Raw genomic sequence first — 19,033 nt, 5'->3', positions numbered from 1 at the left:
ATCAGTTGAGTTTATTATTATGGAGCCAAATTACAACACAAGTCATGTCAAGGCACTTTACAGTGTAAGGTTTAAGACCTTACAGAATACTATTTATTTATTTATTGAAGAAAGTTAAATGAATTGTGATGTGACAAAAGATGGTTCAGTTTGAGACAGTTTATCGTGGTACAGCACAGAGGCGGTAAGGTTTAGGACTGCGCATGGCTCCTAGAATGAACTCCAGAGTGGGCTGCTCTCCAGGAGGAGCTGAGAAGGAAAACCTCTGAAGGAGGGAGGTAAAGAAGAGGAACAACTCCATCCTGGCCAGCTGCTCCCCAATACACACACGCTTACCTGAGAGTACACAAAACAAAAGATGAGCTTAATTCAGATCATTTTTAAGAGATTCATTTTGATTAGGCAAACTTTACCTCCTGACTTACCAGTTGAAAAGGGAAGGAAGGCCTCTCTCTTCCTAAATTTACCATCCTGGTCCAGAAAGTGTTGAGGGTTGAAGGAGTGAGGAGTTTCCCACATCGTCTCATCATGTAGGACGGAGTTAAGTGTGGCCAGGATTATGGTGCCCTGAAAAAGATATTTAAATGAAAAATCAGTTTGACTGATAATGAGACGAACTTCATCTGTAGGAGCCTTTTTAAAAAAATATTGTTTATGGTTGTTGTTTATTCCCCTGACCACCATGGGGCACTGGTTCCCTACAATGTAGATAACAAACCTTCTGTAGGTAGTGGAACAGTATTAAACAGCCTCTGTGACTGGCACCAGGTGTTGCTTGGTCTTGGTAAAGAGGCACATAGTTTTTGATATATTTATGACTCATTCTGTGTAAGAACAAGTTGCACAGAAGATTATTTTTGTGATGTACTTTCAGGGGCTCCACGCTTTAACCTGAATAGCAAGTGAAAGTCATTGAGTGGAAATGTCAATGATGAGCTGAATTTGTTTGTTGAATAAATGTAATTATTCATGTGAATTGTCGTGTGAGTTTCTAAGAATGTGTCATTCTTATAAACACACAACTAATGTCCTGCTTGCAGCCCCACAGTTACTATTTTGTATGAAGTATGATTCTTTATCTACTGATTAAAATCCCATTATCCAAAGTTTTAGAAAAGCTACTGAAAAGACAGTGAGGTGAAATGATTGTGTCAATTTACCAGGTGTAAAAACATGAACCAAACTACAACTGGTTTTCTATGTTTTATACGATTAACCTACTTTACATTTCCATATGTATTTTACACATTATTTCGGATTATTTTACATTTAAGTGTAACATGCCTCAAAAATATATTGATAAACCTGGTGTTCTTTTTAATAAATTGACTTAAAGAGTCTCATGTACCTTGGGGATTGTGTATTTGTCGAGGATTGTGTCCTTAGTTGTCATGCGTATCACATTGAGGGGGATGATGTCCCCCATCCTCTGGATCTCATGGATGACAGCATCAGTGTAGGGCATGTTTTCTCTGTCAGTCACAGAAGGCTGTCTGGATGAACCAATCACAGCATCTATCTCAGCCTGGACTCTTTCTGGACAAGGTGAAAACAGGAAACACTCTGATGCTCTAAAGTCAAGGTGTTTACAAAAAATACAGGTGCGACAGCTATTACTCACATACACACACCTTGTATGTCAGGGTAGAGGATCATGTACAACAGTCCCCACTGCAAAGTAGTGGTAGTAGTTTCAGTTCCCGCACCGAACAGGTCCAGGGTGCAAAAAACCAAACTGTCTAAATCAAAACCAGATTCTTTGTCCTCCTTCTATAAGTGAAAGAAAATTATGTTAGCGAGGATGACTTCTTCAAACGCTGTATTTCAAAGGAAAATGAAACCACTATAATGACACTTTACAGGACTCACGTCTCCCATTTCGATGAGGAAGGAGTCAATGTAGTCTCTTGGTGAGGAGGGGTCCAGGTTTTCTTTGTGCTCTATGATCTTGATTTTTATAAAGTCCCGTATTTTCTGCATCAAAGCAAATATCCTCTGGTGAGGTCCAGGTAGCCAGTCCATCAGCCGGGGCACTAGATTGTAAAACTACAGAGCAGACCAGTTGCTGTTTAATGACAGTGTACTGTCCTACGTAATTCAACAGTTCTAACTTAGGAAATTATTCCTACTGTACCTCATCTACATGGTCGTCAAATGATCGAACATGTTACTAAAATGTTTGATATTTGTGGTATGCCAGTAAGAGAGGATTAAGCCATTTATTTAGATTTTTCACTATTCTGAGACATTTGATCAATACTGGTTCAAATGGTCTTAGAAACATGTAAAGATTCAGAACTTCAACACAGACACAACTTAACTATGAAAAATGTGCTGAATATTTCCAACACTTTACACAGAACGCTTTGGGTACTGATCCAAATACATTTGCCAAATGTAGGTATACCTCTTGCAACTCATCTTGCTTTATTGCTGACTAAATGCGATGCCAGAACAAGCTTGTGCAACCCCATTTAGTTGAAAAAGCTGGTTTGCCAGATCAAAGCAGATTGATTTAAGTATCATGCTACCTTCCTCCAAAACTGGTTTCTGGTTTCTATCACACTTTCTCATTCAATTCCATTTTTCTCCATGTTATTCACTTTCATACAAATTATTTGTTTGTCATGGATTAGTTTTTGTGCATAGTATTTATAATACTGGACACTAGCTGGATACATCCTGAGTTAAAAAGGTAATTGTGAGCTGCATATTGTTAAAAAAAAAGGTGGCTCACCTGTGCAACTTGAGTTCCCCCAAAGTTAAGTGACTCAGTTAAACCATGGAGAATGGACTGGTACTGCTTGTCACTGTACTCAAATCGGTCACCAAACACCAAGCAGCAGATGATGTTGGACACAGCATTGTTTATCAGTGACTGGGCATTGAAAGGCTGTCCTGTAATGTATAGAGTAGACAGAAATAACACAAAGTTAAAAATATTAAATGTGCAAGAAGCCACAAGAGAAGATAAGTCTGAAGCAGTGAGATAGAGTCGCATGCACATATTTTACGTTGCATTGAGGTGTTGGTGAAACGTAATCACACATCTACAGGGTATATAATAACACTTAAAGCAATGTGTCATGGGAAGAAAGCCATCGTGCCTTGGTGAACTGCAAACGCCTCGGTGAGATAGTGGCACTCCTGCTGGATGGATGGCTCCAGGGTCTTCTTGCCCAAACCAAAGTTTCTGAGAGTATGAAGAGCAAACCTCCTCTGCTGCTTCCACAGATAACCGTTTGATCCCAGAATACCTTTGGGAAACCAAAAAGCAAGGACATGTAATAAACACTAACCTATAGTTTATAATAAACTGTAAGTCTGATGTCACTGTGGTAACTAAACATGAATTGGAAACAAATTCAACACACACACTACCTTTACTCCCCATTATCTTTTCAAACATTGGTATGTAGGGGCGGTCAGTGTAGTCCTCTCCATTCTCCACCAGGGCTTCTCTCACAAGCTTGTAGCCATTAATGACCACAACCCTTTCAGTAAAGAGTCGGAAGCTGAAAACTTTTCCATATTTCTCTGCAAACTGAACACAGACAGCAGGTTGGTGCTGATCTGACATATTTAATTTCTGAATGTAGTTTCTCCAAACTCTATAGTGACAGTGTATTTAATATTAGGGACATTTGATTGCATTATATGTTTGACTCACACCTCTGCGAGCTGCAGATAAAATCTGCTGGGATCGATACGATGAACGTAACCGAGCAGAGGGAGGCCCCGAAGTTCAGGAGGAAGGTTTGTCGGCGATCTGCTTTTAAAAACGTAGGAAAACAGCAGGAACACACTCAGAAATATCAAGATACTCCATCCGTCTATCCACTCCAAACCGACAACACTGTATATCATCTCCATTTGTGCCACTGAAGACTGCGAAGACTAATAAATGTTCGTATCCTTATTTATTACTCAAACAGGACACTTCCTTTTTGCATATATCGCCTTCAAAATAAAAGCGCGTACACAGGTCAGAGCCTTGTGGGAATGTCAGTGTGGAAATATTATTTCACGAGTAGTGCACTAAAATTATACTTAGAACAATATTCATGACCATCTACATTTAGTTAAAAAGTATCCAATGTGAACCAAACAAAGCATATTGTTATGTTATTTGATTATAACTATAGATTAAATCATGTGTGCCCATTACTTTAATGTTTGATATATGTGGGGGAATACTTTCAGGCAGCTAACTCTATAATAATTCATTGAATTTTGTGTTAATAATCTGAATTAGCCAAGTAAATGTTAACTAAGGTTAAAGGAATATAGAGGAATAAAAATATATTTTGCACTAGGTAAGAACAATGAACAGAGAAGCTGCCTGTGTTATTTTTTATTTTGTGGCCACATAAATTCTAGTTTTGATTTTCTTTCACCTGTATTTTCTCACACTTTATTGACAATAATGTAAACCTGCAAAAGAATGTTCCATTAAGTGTCCAAGCATTACTCTTAGGTCGGAGCAGACCCTTTAGGAAACTGCGGACATATTGGCTGGTCTTCACATTTTCAACGGGCTTTTATTTTGTTTGAAGAAATGCTTTATGGCATTGAGCGTCCAAGCAGAGATGTCACAACTGAATTATTTTATTGCTGCACCATTTCACACTGGGTCAAAAGTACCTGATTGCTAATTGCATGTACTTTAAGCTTATAAAGAATATCTACAAATATTTTACACACACCACCAAAAAAAAAAAAAAAAAAAAAAATCAATTTACTGTACCAGACCTGAAATGTATTGTAGCCACCCAGAGGTGGGGCACATTGTTTTGTTGGCGTTTGACTGTTCCAGTTCCTGTTATGTGTTATGTGGTTCTTTTAATTGGTTCTTTTATTTTGTAGTGTATATAGTTGTGTGATGTCAGGTGTGCTTCCGGGGTGGGGAAGAGTGGACCCGGGAGAAACAGGCGGGAGATTTAGAGCTTCCGGAGTGACTGAATGGGGGAGCTGAGACCTGTTGTCACTGTGTGTTATTTCATATAAAAATAAAAAGAGTTGTTCACTCTGAGGCTCGTCACATTGGTGTCACAAGTGGGATGTTTAACCTGTCTTGTTAGACCGGGAAAGAGCAAGGGAAGACCATGGAAGAAGAACTGCGGGAGCTGAAGCGAGCTGTGCTTCTGGATAGGCTGGTGCGGGCGAGACCGACCCGACGGCTCCAGCGTCCCCAGGCTTCATCTACATAAAACGAGCAAAGCACGCAGTGGTGAACAACCGTCACAAACAGAGACAGTCCCTGACGGCGCTGCACCGAGTCAGACACCCAAAACACCGGTCAAACTCCCGAGGTTCAACGGGCTGACTCCCCTGGAGCCCTACGTCACTCAAGTCCAGCTCGCCGCGCTGCACGGTGGGTGGAGCGGCAAAGACACGGCGACACAGCTGGTCCTGGCTCTGGAGGGTCCCGCTCTGCAGGTGCTAATTGATGTCGCACCGGAGCAATGGCAGGAGCTACCGGTGATCACCGCGGCGCTGGAGAGACGCTTCGGACAGCGGACCTCGACAGAGCAGGCTCGCGAGCAGCTAGCCAGTCGTCGGCGCAGTGAGGGGGAGAGTCTGGGGACGTTCGCCGCCGATCTGCAACTCTACTCGCGGCGCGGCTACCCCTCATTTCCTGCGGGGGCTCACGCCGGAGTGGCTCCGCCAACACGTCCGCCTCGCCAGGACTGGCTCTCTGGAGGAGGCGCTCCGTGAAGCAGAGCGGGCCGAGGAGGTACTGAGCCCGAGACCATCACAGCGGAGGCTCCCGGACCAGCCATCGCTGGCGCGGGCAGCCGAGTGCAGCGGTGAGATGGAGACGTCAGAGGAGGACGTCAGCCGAGCTCAACCGGCTGCCGCTCCGGCGCGTCGGCCTCGCCGAGAAGACAGCGGCTGTTTCCACTGTGGTGAACTGGGACATTTTGCCCGTGATTGCCCCCTCGCCGAAAGCTAAGGCCGGGTCACCGCAGGGAAACGGCAGCGGAGTGAGGCGGTGAAGGGACACTCACTCCAATCAGACACACCCCTCTCGGGGAACTTTCACACAGTGGGTCGCTGTGGATTTATTAAAGGACTGTATGTGGACTGTGTTATAGAGAATCAGCAATGTCGGGCCCTGGTGGATACGGGGTCTACCATCTGCTTGCTGCGACGGGGGTTTCTCCCGGGGACAACCGGTCCAATCCCGGAGGGGTGGACCCCGACTGCTACAGAATTAATGACTGTTACTGGGGAAAAGACTGTGATGCCAGGGAAACGGGCGCTGCAGGTCGCTGTGGGGGAGCAAGAGGTGAGCCATGAGTTTTGGCTTGCTGACATCCGCGACGACTGCATCATCGGCCTGGACCTGCTAACCCGCTGGGGTGCGCGTGTTGATTTGTCGGGGCTCGCCCTTTGCTTCGGCACGGAGACCGTGCCACTTCAGTCGGGCGGGGAGGGAGCATCAAACCCCGGGGACGCCGGGCTCGTCGGCGCGCTGAGGCCAACGCACTTAAGCCGTCACCTCCTTCAGCCAGCATCCCGACAACAGAGACCGCCGACGCAGTGAGGGAGCTGGGTCAGCGGAGCGGCGCACATCTGGGAGAGCAGCAGAGAGAGCAGCTACAGCAGTTGTTAGCGGAGTTTGTGGACATTTTTGCTGCACGTGATGAAGATTGCACCAGAACAGGGCTGGTGCAACACCACATCAACACCGGTGAGGCCCAGCCCATCCGCCTGCGACCCCACCGGCTGCCTCTCTCCAAACGCCAAGCGGCAGTGGAGCTGATCAACGCCATGGCCGCGAACGGCATCATCGAGCCGTCGGACAGCCCCTGGGCGGCCCCAGTGGTGATGGTGAGGAAGAAAGGAGGTGGCTGGCGGCTCTGTGTAGACTACAGACGCCTTAACGCAGTCACTCTAAAAGACTCCTATCCACTACCCCGCATCGATGACGCTCTGGATTATGTGGCGGGGTCGTGTTGGTTCAGCTCCCTGGACCTGAGGAGCGGTTACTGGCAAGTGGAGCTGGCCCCGGAGGCTCGAGCCAAAACGGCTTTCACCATCGGCCAGGGACTGTGGCAGTTCCGGGTCATGCCATTTGGACTGTGTAACGCCCCCGCCACCTTTGAGCGCCTCATGGAGCGGGTGCTGAAAGACATTCCCAGGAGCCGCTGTGTGGTGTATCTGGACAATCTGTTAGTGCACGCCAGAGACTTTGAGGGTGCGCTTGCGAACCTGCGGGAGGTCTTCACCGTCATCCCTCAGGCTGGGCTCCGGCTGAACCCGGCAAAGTGCAATCTGCTGGCTAGAGAAACGGCGTTTCTGGGGCACGTGGTCAGCGCACACGGGGTGTCCACAGATCCGGCCAAGGTATCGGCAGTCCGGGACTGGCCGACGCCCACCACCGCCAGTGAGCTGAGCAGCTTCCTGGGGCTAGCCTCCTATTACCGGAGGTTTGTCCGGGGCTTCACCACTATCGCCAGCCCGCTGCATCGGCTGACAGAGAAGGGCAAGCGGTTCGAGTGGTCCAGCGCCTGCACCACTACCTTCCAGCAGCTGAAGGCGGCCTTGGCCGACGCTCCGTTCCTGGCTCTCCCCGATCCCCAGCAGCCCTTCATCCTCCACACCGATGCCAGCAACGTGGGGGTCGGAGCCGTCCTCTCCCAGGGGAGAGAGGCAGGTGAGAGAGCGGTGGCTTTCTATAGCTGCAGTCTGAACCTGCCAGGGAGCAACTACTGTGTGACCAGGCGGGAGTTGCTGGCAGTGGTCCTGGCTGTGCGGCACTACAGACCCTACCTGCTTGGCAACCGGTTCACTCAGCGCACTGACCATGCGTCTCCCCCTTGGCTGCTCAACCTCCGGCAGCCTGAGGGTCAGGTGGCGAGGTGGCTGGAGGTGTTGCAGGAGTATGACTTCGAGATCCAACATCGGCCAGGGCGACAGCACAGCAACGCCGATGCCCTCTCCAGGCGACCCTGCCCTGCAGAGGAGTGTCGTCACTGCCAGCGTCAGGAGGAGAGGGAGCGGGGACCCGAGGCAGCCACCGCCCGCCTAGGAGTTGACAGCGCAGAGGCAGAGCAGCTGTTCACTGGGGGGCCGATCCTGTGCTATCAATGGTGAGAGGCTGGCTGGAAGCTCAGCAGCGTCCAGACTGGCCAGCAGTGTCTGCAGAGGAGCCTGAGGTGAAGGTCCTCCATTCCCAGTGGAGCAACTTGGAGCTTTACGACCACGTGCTGTACAGACGGTGGAGAGCGCCAGACCAGGGGTCGGACAGGCTGCAGCTTCTGGTTCCTCCCGCCCTGCGGCCCGAGGTCCTCCAGCTGGTCCATGGAACGGCAGGGGCTGGTCACTACCGCAACACCAAAACGATTCCCCGTCTGAGGCAGAGGTTCTACTGGCCTGGCTGTCGTCAGGATGTGGAGCTCCACGTCCAATGCTGTGACACCTGCACCGCCCAGAAAGGACCCTGTCAGCGTTCCAGGGGTCCGCTGCAGCAGTACCTGGTGGGAGCCCCGATGGAGAGGGTCGGGGTGGACATTTTAGGGCCATTTCCCCTCACAGAGTCCGGTAACGGCTACGTCCTCGTTACAATGGATTATTTCACTAAGTGGCCAGAGGCGTATGCGGTGCCGGACCAGAGCGCCATCACATCAGCGCAGAAACTGGTGGACGAGATGTTCACCAGATTTGGGGTTCCTGCGGAGCTCCATAGTGACCAGGGGCGTAAGTTCGAGAGCCGGCTGTTTAGTGAGGTGTGCCAGAGGATGGGAGTGAGGAAAACAGGGACCACTCCACTTCACCCACAGAGCGACGGGCTGGTGGAGCGTTTCAACCGCACCCTGGCCACCCAGCTTGCCATCTTGACCAGCCATCACCAGCGAGATTGGGATCAGCACCTGCCTCTGGTCCTCTGGTCATACCGGACTGCTGTACAGGAGTCCAGCCAGTGCACACCTGCTGCACTGATGTTTGGCAGAGAGCTCCGCACCCCAGTCCACTTGGTCTTTGGATCGCCACCAGAACCGGATGGACTATTACAAGCGCCTGAGAGAGAGACTCAGACTGGTGCACGATTTGACCCGACACGCACAGAAGGACGCTGGGGTCAAACAGAAAAGGGCGTATGAAGCTCGCTGCCAGGGGCGCAGATTTGCACCTGGAGACAAAGTGTGGGTGTATTGCCCGGTGAGAAGGAGAGGGATCTCACCAAAGCTCTGCAGCCACTGGCCGGGGGAGGTGTTGGAACGGCTCTCAGAGGTGGTCTTTCGGGTTCAGATGCCTGGTTGGAGGCGGAGGGTGGTGCTGCACCGGGACCAGCTGGCACCCTACCACCCGCTTGCCCCGACTGGGGATGATGATGAGGGTGAGGACGACCCTCCACCTGTCATTCCCGGTGACAGTGACAGAGACACTAATGGACTTGGGACATTTTCCGACTCTGGGGGTGGGGATCGGGAGAGACCGGTGCGTCAACGGCGCCGGCCTGATCATTTAAGGGACTTTGTCACAGGGACTGAGGTTAGTGGGGACACTTAAACCTCTTAGGGGGGGGCTGTGTAGCGACCCAGAGGTGGGGCACATTGTTTTGTTGGCGTTTGACTGTTCCAGTTCCTGTTATGTGTTATGTGGTTCTTTTAATTGGTTCTTTTATTTTGTAGTGTATAGTTGTGTGATGTCAGGTGTGCTTCGGGGGGTGGGGAAGAGTGGACCCGGGAGAAACAGGCGGGAGATTTAGAGCTTCCGGAGTGACTGAATGGGGAGCTGAGACCTGTTGTCACTGTGTGTTATTTCATATAAAAATAAAAAGAGTTGTTCACTCTGAGGCTCGTCACAGTATTTTGTACCTTTCTTTGCCAAGTGTATTGTTGATCCATTGATTACTAGTCTTGTTCACTCTGAAATCCAAATTTATCATAATCATTCAAGCACTTTCTGAGTTTATAGACTTTACTAGCTGACTTTGTTAAGTTTTGTATTGTACTCAGAAACAATGAAGAGGGTGTGATGAGTGGTCACACCTTTACAGCAAGTGTATTCTGAGAGTAGAAGAAGGAAGGGTAGAGTACATATAAACAAGGGGCATTCTTGCCCAAACCAAAGTTTCTGAGAGTATGAAGAGCAAACCTCCTCTGCTGCTTCCACAGACAGTTTGATGCCACAAGACCTTTGGGAACACAAAACACCATCAGCCTGAAAGAAAGTGGAATTCAATCATCACTAACTAATAGGACTGTGAGTCTGATGCTACTGACAACTACACATGAACTGGCAAAACATTCAACACACACACACCTTTATTCTCAAATAACTTTTCAAACAGCGGTATGACGGGGCGGTCAGTGTAGTCCTCTCCTTGTTCCACCAGAGCTTCTCTTACGAGCTTGTAGCCATGAATGACCACAATCCTCCCTCCAAAGAGTCGAAGGCTGAAAACGCTTCCATATTTCTCTGCAAACTGAGCACAGACAGCAGGTTGGTGCTGAGTTCATTTATGCATTTAGTTACTTATGATAGTGAATTCTAGTCAAATTAAAAACTACAATTTAGTGGTGAAGTACTCCATGATTGTGAGCCTTTTAAATAAAACAAAAAACACTTCACTTGTATTCTTGTATTTACTGTGGAACAATGATGGAACATGTTTGTGTGTGATAACAGTATGTGGACCTGTGCCTTCAGTAGCTGGTGTATTCCTTGTTTGCAGCAATACCTTGAACTTAATGTTTCTTCTAACTGTTTATGAGCCCTGCACTTTGGCTTGCAGGGAGCTTCACCTGTTCCTCCTTACAGAGCAGCTTCAACTTTAAACTTCCTGCTTCAGGCCCATCCACAGCACTTCTGATGGGATAAAGTTCAGCCACAACATCCTTCCACAGACCCGTGCCGTTCTAGTCTTATATATCTAGACTAAGCAGGACTGTGCAGCCTTTCTGCGGAGGCTTCTTCTCTGAAAACTGCGCCACTGGTGTCAAACCGACCAAGCAGATGTTTTACATGCATGTGTGCTTTGTTTATTGATGTGTTTCATTAAATTGCAGCCCCGCTCATTTGCTGTATGTATCGACAGCCGTGCGGACTCGTACCTCGGTGAGCTGCAGGTGGAGTCTGTCGGGATCCACTCGGTGCAGGTCACCAATGACAGGAAGAGCCCACGGTCCAGATGGGAACAGGAAGTGCTTCATTAACAAAATGATGTAATATTTATTACTTTTCTAATAGCTGTTGGGGGAATATGGAGGGACAAGTCATTTTTAGAAGTATAAATTAGCAATTAATGGTATTAAAATGTACAAACCCCATTTCCCCAATTGGCATATTTTCGTTAAGTCCCTAATACTGACAATATTAAAAGGTACATATGTTGAGTGTTTTCACTGATTCACTTTCATTGAACGTAGGATACAAATGATTAAGACAGATGTGGACACGGTTGCAGGAGCATTAAGGCCCAGAATAAAAGCTTTAACCACCACTGTAGGTGTAGAAGTAAAATCATGAGGAAGACTCAAAAACATTTAAATGTCCGAAATATTATTAAGTACTGTATTACTGTTTCCTTTGATACTAATTAAATAAACTCAACGGCAAATTGCATGCACTCTAAGCTACTTTCCAACTGGACTGATGATCCACTGAATGATAATTGGAAAAAAAGTTTTAGATTAAAATAACAGATATTTTAAAACTGTGATAAGAACACAGCGATTCAAATCAGTTGAGTTTATTATTATGGAGCCAAATTACAACACAAGTCATGTCAAGGCACTTTACAGTGTAAGGTTTAAGAACTTACAGAATACTATTTATTTATTTATTGAAGAAAGTTAAATGAATTGTGATGTGACAAAAGATGGTTCAGTTTGAGACAGTTTATCGTGGTACAGCACAGAGGCAGTAAGGTTTAGGACTGCGCATGGCTCCTAGAATGAACTCCAGAGTGGGCTGCTCTCCAGGAGGAGCTGAGAAGGAAAACCTCTGAAGGAGGGAGGTAAAGAAGAGGAACAACTCCATCCTGGCCAGCTGCTCCCCAATACACACACGCTTACCTGAGAGTACACAAAACAAAAGATGAGCTTAATTCAGATCATTTTTAAGAGATTCATTTTGATTAGGCAAACTTTACCTCCTGACTTACCAGTTGAAAAGGGAAGGAAGGCCTCTCTCTTCCTAAATTTACCATCCTGGTCCAGAAAGTGTTGAGGGTTGAAGGAGTGAGGAGTTTCCCACATCGTCTCATCATGTAGGACGGAGTTAAGTGTGGCCAGGATTATGGTGCCCTGAAAAAGATATTTAAATGAAAAATCAGTTTGACTGATAATGAGACGAACTTCATCTGTAGGAGCCTTTTTAAAAAAATATTGTTTATGGTTGTTGTTTATTCCCCTGACCACCATGGGGCACTGGTTCCCTACAATGTAGATAACAAACCTTCTGTAGGTAGTGGAACAGTATTAAACAGCCTCTGTGACTGGCACCAGGTGTTGCTTGGTCTTGGTAAAGAGGCACATAGTTTTTGATATATTTATGACTCATTCTGTGTAAGAACAAGTTGCACAGAAGATTATTTTTGTGATGTACTTTCAGGGGCTCCACGCTTTAACCTGAATAGCAAGTGAAAGTCATTGAGTGGAAATGTCAATGATGAGCTGAATTTGTTTGTTGAATAAATGTAATTATTCATGTGAATTGTCGTGTGAGTTTCTAAGAATGTGTCATTCTTATAAACACACAACTAATGTCCTGCTTGCAGCCCCACAGTTACTATTTTGTATGAAGTATGATTCTTTATCTACTGATTAAAATCCCATTATCCAAAGTTTTAGAAAAGCTACTGAAAAGACAGTGAGGTGAAATGATTGTGTCAATTTACCAGGTGTAAAAACATGAACCAAACTACAACTGGTTTTCTATGTTTTATACGATTAACCTACTTTACATTTCCATATGTATTTTACACATTATTTCGGATTATTTTACATTTAAGTGTAACATGCCTCAAAAATATATTGATAAACCTGGTGTTCTTTTTAATAAATTGACTTAAAGAGTCTCATGTACCTTGGGGATTGTGTATTTGTCGAGGATTGTGTCCTTAGTTGTCATGCGTATCACATTGAGGGGGATGATGTCCCCCATCCTCTGGATCTCATGGATGACAGCATCAGTGTAGGGCATGTTTTCTCTGTCAGTCACAGAAGGCTGTCTGGATGAACCAATCACAGCATCTATCTCAGCCTGGACTCTTTCTGGACAAGGTGAAAACAGGAAACACTCTGATGCTCTAAAGTCAAGGTGTTTACAAAAAATACAGGTGCGACAGCTATTACTCACATACACACACCTTGTATGTCAGGGTAGAGGATCATGTACAACAGTCCCCACTGCAAAGTAGTGGTAGTAGTTTCAGTTCCCGCACCGAACAGGTCCAGGGTGCAAAAAACCAAACTGTCTAAATCAAAACCAGATTCTTTGTCCTCCTTCTATAAGTGAAAGAAAATTATGTTAGCGAGGATGACTTCTTCAAACGCTGTATTTCAAAGGAAAATGAAACCACTATAATGACACTTTACAGGACTCACGTCTCCCATTTCGATGAGGAAGGAGTCAATGTAGTCTCTTGGTGAGGAGGGGTCCAGGTTTTCTTTGTGCTCTATGATTTTGATTTTTATAAAGTCCCGTATATTCTGCATCAAAGCAAATATCCTCTGGTGAGGTCCAGGTAGCCAGTCCATCAGCCGGGGCACTAGATTGTAAAACTACAGAGCAGACCAGTTGCTGTTTAATGACAGTGTACTGTCCTACGTAATTCAACAGTTCTAACTTAGGAAATTATTCCTACTGTACCTCATCTACATGGTCGTCAAATGATCGAACATGTTACTAAAATGTTTGATATTTGTGGTATGCCAGTAAGAGAGGATTAAGCCATTTATTTAGATTTTTCACTATTCTGAGACATTTGATCAATACTGGTTCAAATGGTCTTAGAAACATGTAAAGATTCAGAACTTCAACACAGACACAACTTAACTATGAAAAATGTGCTGAATATTTCCAACACTTTACACAGAACGCTTTGGGTACTGATCCAAATACATTTGCCAAATGTAGGTATACCTCTTGCAACTCATCTTGCTTTATTGCTGACTAAATGCGATGCCAGAACAAGCTTGTGCAACCCCATTTAGTTGAAAAAGCTGGTTTGCCAGATCAAAGCAGATTGATTTAAGTATCATGCTACCTTCCTCCAAAACTGGTTTCTGGTTTCTATCACACTTTCTCATTCAATTCCATTTTTCTTCATGTTATTCACTTTCATACAAATTATTTGTTTGTCATGGATTAGTTTTTGTGCATAGTATTTATAATACTGGACACTAGCTGGATACATCCTGAGTTAAAAAGGTAATTGTGAGCTGCATATTGTTAAAAAAAAAAGGTGGCTCACCTGTGCAACTTGAGTTCCCCCAAAGTTAAGTGACTCAGTTAAACCATGGAGAATGGACTGGTACTGCTTGTCACTGTACTCAAATCGGTCACCAAACACTAAGCAGCAGATGATGTTGGACACAGCATTGTTTATCAGTGACTGGGCATTGAAAGGTTTTCCTGTAATGTATAGAGTAGACAGAAATAACACAAAGTTAAAAATATTAAATGTGCAAGAAGCCACAAGAGAAGATAAGTCTGAAGCAGTGAGATAGAGTCGCATGCACATATTTTACGTTGCATTGAGGTGTTGGTGAAACGTAATCACACATCTAGAGTATATAATAACACTTAAAGCAATGTGTCATGGGAAGAAAGCGATCGTGCCTTGGTGAACTGCAAACGCCTCGGTGAGATAGTGGCACTCCTGCTGGATGGATGGCTCCAGGGTCTTCTTGCCCAAACCAAAGTTTCTGAGAGTATGAAGAGCAAACCTCCTCTGCTGCTTCCACAGATAACCGTTTGATCCCAGAATACCTTTGGGAAACCAAAAAGCAAGGACATGTAATAAACACTAACCTATAGTTTATAATAAACTGTAAGTCTGATGTCACTGTGGTAACTAAACATGAATTGGAAACAAATTCAACACACACCCTACCTTTACTCCCCATTATCTTTTCAAACATTGGTATGTAGGGGCGGTCAGTGTAGTCCTCTCCATTCTCCACCAGGGCTTCTCTCACAAGCTTGTAGCCATTAATGACCACAACCCTTTCAGTAAAGAGTCGGAAGCTGAAAACTTTTCCATATTTCTCTGCAAACTGAGCACAGACAGCAGGTTGGTGCTGATCTGACATATTTAATTTCTCCATGTAGTTTCTCCAAACTCTATAGTGACAGTGTATTTAATATTAGGGACATTTGATTGCATTATATGTTTGACTCACACCTCTGCGAGCTGCAGATAAAATCTGCTGGGATCGATACGATGAACGTAACCGAGCAGAGGGAGGCCCCGAAGTTCAGGAGGAAGGTTTGTCGGCGATCTGCTTTTAAAAACGTAGGAAAACAGCAGGAACACACTCAGAAATATCAAGATACTCCATCCGTCTATCCACTCCAAACCGACAACACTGTATATCATCTCCATTTGTGCCACTGAAGACTGCGAAGACTAATAAATGTTCGTATCCTTATTTATTACTCAAACAGGACACTTCCTTTTTGCATATATCGCCTTCAAAATAAAAGCGCGTACACAGGTCAGAGCCTTGTGGGAATGTCAGTGTGGAAATATTATTTCACGAGCAGTGCACTAAAATTATATTTAGAACAATATTCATGACCATCTACATTTAGTTAAAAGTATCCAACGTGAACCAAACAAAGCATATTGTTATGTTATTTGATTATAACTATAGATTAAATCATGTGTGCCCATTACTTTAATGTTTGATATATGTGGGGGAATACTTTCAGGCAGCTAACTCTATAATAATTCATTGAATTTTGTGTTAATAATCTGAATTAGCCAAGTAAATGTTAACTAAGGTTAAAGGAATATAGAGGAATAAAAATATATTTTGCACTAGGTAAGAACAATGAACAGAGAAGCTGCCTGTGTTATTTTTTATTTTGTGGCCACATAAAATTCTAGTTTTGATTTTCTTTCACCTGTATTTTCTCACACTTTATTGACAATAATGTAAACCTGCAAAAGAATGTTCCATTAAGTGTCCAAGCATTACTCTTAGGTCGGAGCAGACCCTTTAGGAAACTGCGGACATATTGGCTGGTCTTCACATTTTCAACGGGCTTTTATTTTGTTTGAAGAAATGCTTTATGGCATTGAGCGTCCAAGCAGAGATGTCACAACTGAATTATTTTATTGCTGCACCATTTCACACTGGGTCAAAAGTACCTGATTGCTAATTGCATGTACTTTAAGCTTATAAAGAATATCTACAAATATTTTACACACACCACCAAAAAAAAAAAAAAAAAAAAATCAATTTACTGTACCAGACCTGAAATGTATTGTAGCCACCCAGAGGTGGGGCACATTGTTTTGTTGGCGTTTGACTGTTCCAGTTCCTGTTATGTGTTATGTGGTTCTTTTAATTGGTTCTTTTATTTTGTAGTGTATATAGTTGTGTGATGTCAGGTGTGCTTCCGGGGGTGGGGAAGAGTGGACCCGGGAGAAACAGGCGGGAGATTTAGAGCTTCCGGAGTGACTGAATGGGGAGCTGAGACCTGTTGTCACTGTGTGTTATTTCATATAAAAATAAAAAGAGTTGTTCACTCTGAGGCTCCTCACATTGGTGTCACAAGTGGGATGTTTAACCTGTCTTGTTAGACCGGGAAAGAGCAAGGGAAGACCATGGAAGAAGAACTGCGGGAGCTGAAGCGAGCTGTGCTTCTGGATAGGCTGGTGCGGGCGAGACCAACGCGGGGCTGCCGCGATCCAGACCGACCCGACGGCTCCAGCGTCCCCAGGCTTCATCTACATAAAACGAGCAAAGCACACAGTGGTGAACAACCGTCACAAACAGAGACAGTCCCTGACAGCGCTGCACCGAGTCAGACACCCAAAACACCGGTCAAACTCCCGAGGTTCAACGGGCTGACTCCCCTGGAGCCCTACGTCACTCAAGTCCAGCTCGCCGCGCTGCACGGTGGGTGGAGCGGCAAAGACACGGCGACACAGCTGGCCCTGGCTCTGGAGGGTCCCGCTCTGCAGGTGCTAATTGATGTCGCACCGGAGCAATGGCAGGAGCTACCGATGATCACCGCGGCGCTGGAGAGACGCTTCGGACAGCGGACCTCGACAGAGCAGGCTCGCGAGCAGCTAGCCAGTCGTCGCCGCAGTGAGGGGGAGAGTCTGGGGACGTTCGCCGCCGATCTGCAACTCTACTCGCGGCGCGGCTACCCCTCATTTCCTGCGGGGGCTCACGCCGGAGTGGCTCCGCCAACACGTCCGCCTCGCCAGGACTGGCTCTCTGGAGGAGGCGCTCCGTGAAGCAGAGCGGGCCGAGGAGGTACTGAGCCCGAGACCATCACAGCGGAGGCTCCCGGACCAGCCATCGCTGGCGCGGGCAGCCGAGTGCAGCGGTGAGATGGAGACGTCAGAGGAGAACGTCAGCCGAGCTCAACCGGCTGCCGCTCCGGTGCGTCGGCCTCGCCGAGAAGACAGCGGCTGTTTCCACTGTGGTGAACTGGGACATTTTGCCCGTGATTGCCCCCTCGCCGAAAGCTAAGGCCGGGTCACCGCAGGGAAACGGCAGCGGAGTGAGGCGGTGAAGGGACACTCACTCCAATCAGACACACCCCTCTCGGGGAACTTTCACACAGTGGGTCGCTGTGGATTTATTAAAGGACTGTATGTGGACTGTGTTATAGAGAATCAGCAATGTCGGGCCCTGGTGGATACGGGGTCTACCATCTGCTTGCTGCGACGGGGGTTTCTCCCGGGGACAACCGGTCCAATCCCGGAGGGGTGGACCCCGACTGCTACAGAATTAATGACTGTTACTGGGGAAAAGACTGTGATGCCAGGGAAACGGGCGCTGCAGGTCGCTGTGGGGGAGCAAGAGGTGAGCCATGAGTTTTGGCTTGCTGACATCCGCGACGACTGCATCATCGGCCTGGACCTGCTAACCCGCTGGGGTGCGCGTTTTGATTTGTCGGGCCCTTTGCTTCTGCAGGGAGACCGTGCCACTTCAGTCGGGCGGGGAGGGAGCATCAAACCCCGGGGACGCCGGGCTCGTCGGCGCGCTGAGGCCAACGCACTTAAGCCGTCACCTCCTTCAGCCAGCATCCCGACAACAGAGACCGCCGACGCTGTGAGGGAACTGGGTCAGCGGAGCGGCGCACATCTGGGAGAGCAGCAGAGAGAGCAGCTACAGCAGTTGTTAGCGGAGTTTGTGGACATTTTTGCTGCACGTGATGAAGATTGCACCAGAACAGGGCTGGTGCAACACCACATCAACACCGGTGAGGCCCAGCCCATCCGCCTGCGACCCCACCGGCTGCCTCTCTCCAAACGCCAAGCGGCAGCGGAGCTGATCAACGCCATGGCCGCGAACAGCATCATCGAGCCGTCGGACAGCCCCTGGGCGGCCCCAGTGGTGATGGTGAGGAAGAAAGGGGGTGGCTGGCGGCTCTGTGTAGACTACAGACGCCTTAACGCAGTCACTCTAAAAGACTCCTATCCACTACCCCGCATCGATGACGCTCTGGATTATGTGGCGGGGTCGTGTTGGTTCAGCTCCCTGGACCTGAGGAGCGGTTACTGGCAAGTGGAGCTGGCCCCGGAGGCTCGAGCCAAAACGGCTTTCACCATCGGCCAGGGACTGTGGCAGTTCCGGGTCATGCCATTTGGACTGTGTAACGCCCCCGCCACCTTTGTGCGCCTCATGGAGCGGGTGCTGAAAGACATTCCCAGGAGCCGCTGTGTGGTGTATCTGGACAATCTGTTAGTGCACGCCAGAGACTTTGAGGGTGTGCTTGCGAACCTGCGGGAGGTCTTCACCGTCATCCCTCAGGCTGGGCTCCGGCTGAACCCGGCAAAGTGCAATCTGCTGGCTAGAGAAACGGCGTTTCTGGGGCACGTGGTCAG

General features: G+C 47.1%; 2 protein-coding genes and 1 long non-coding RNA gene across 3 annotated transcripts; all 3 read right to left on the bottom strand.

The window, feature by feature from the left end:
• Positions 1–87: 87 nt before the first annotated feature.
• Positions 88–3,976, bottom strand: LOC113152294 (cytochrome P450 2J6-like). Its single transcript, XM_026345463.1, has 9 exons — positions 3,673–3,976; positions 3,382–3,544; positions 3,108–3,257; positions 2,738–2,898; positions 1,870–2,046; positions 1,632–1,770; positions 1,349–1,536; positions 426–567; positions 88–336 (listed from the first exon to the last, which is right to left on the bottom strand). Exons 1-9 carry the CDS (start codon positions 3,871–3,873, stop codon positions 161–163), a joined length of 1,497 nt encoding a protein of 498 aa, XP_026201248.1. The 5' UTR covers positions 3,874–3,976; the 3' UTR covers positions 88–160.
• A 5,677-nt stretch (positions 3,977–9,653) lies between these two features.
• LOC113152321 lies at positions 9,654–11,135 on the bottom strand. Its single transcript, XR_003297895.1, has 3 exons — positions 11,067–11,135; positions 10,276–10,438; positions 9,654–10,173 (listed from the first exon to the last, which is right to left on the bottom strand). It is a non-coding gene; the product is annotated as an uncharacterized LOC113152321 (long non-coding RNA).
• Positions 11,136–11,688: 553 nt separating this feature from the next.
• LOC113152296 (cytochrome P450 2J6-like) lies at positions 11,689–15,666 on the bottom strand. Its single transcript, XM_026345465.1, has 9 exons — positions 15,365–15,666; positions 15,074–15,236; positions 14,800–14,949; positions 14,432–14,592; positions 13,563–13,739; positions 13,325–13,463; positions 13,042–13,229; positions 12,119–12,260; positions 11,689–12,029 (listed from the first exon to the last, which is right to left on the bottom strand). The coding sequence occupies exons 1-9, from the start codon at positions 15,563–15,565 to the stop codon at positions 11,854–11,856; spliced, it is 1,497 nt and encodes a 498-aa protein (XP_026201250.1). The 5' UTR covers positions 15,566–15,666; the 3' UTR covers positions 11,689–11,853.
• Between the last annotated feature and the right edge of the window lie 3,367 nt (positions 15,667–19,033).

This window comes from Anabas testudineus, chromosome 4 (genome assembly GCF_900324465.2).
Source record: "Anabas testudineus chromosome 4, fAnaTes1.2, whole genome shotgun sequence".
NCBI classification, from domain to species: Eukaryota; Metazoa; Chordata; class Actinopteri; order Anabantiformes; family Anabantidae; genus Anabas; species Anabas testudineus.
Note: the sequence above shows the minus strand (reverse complement) of the source record. Positions and strands in the feature narration are given on the sequence as shown.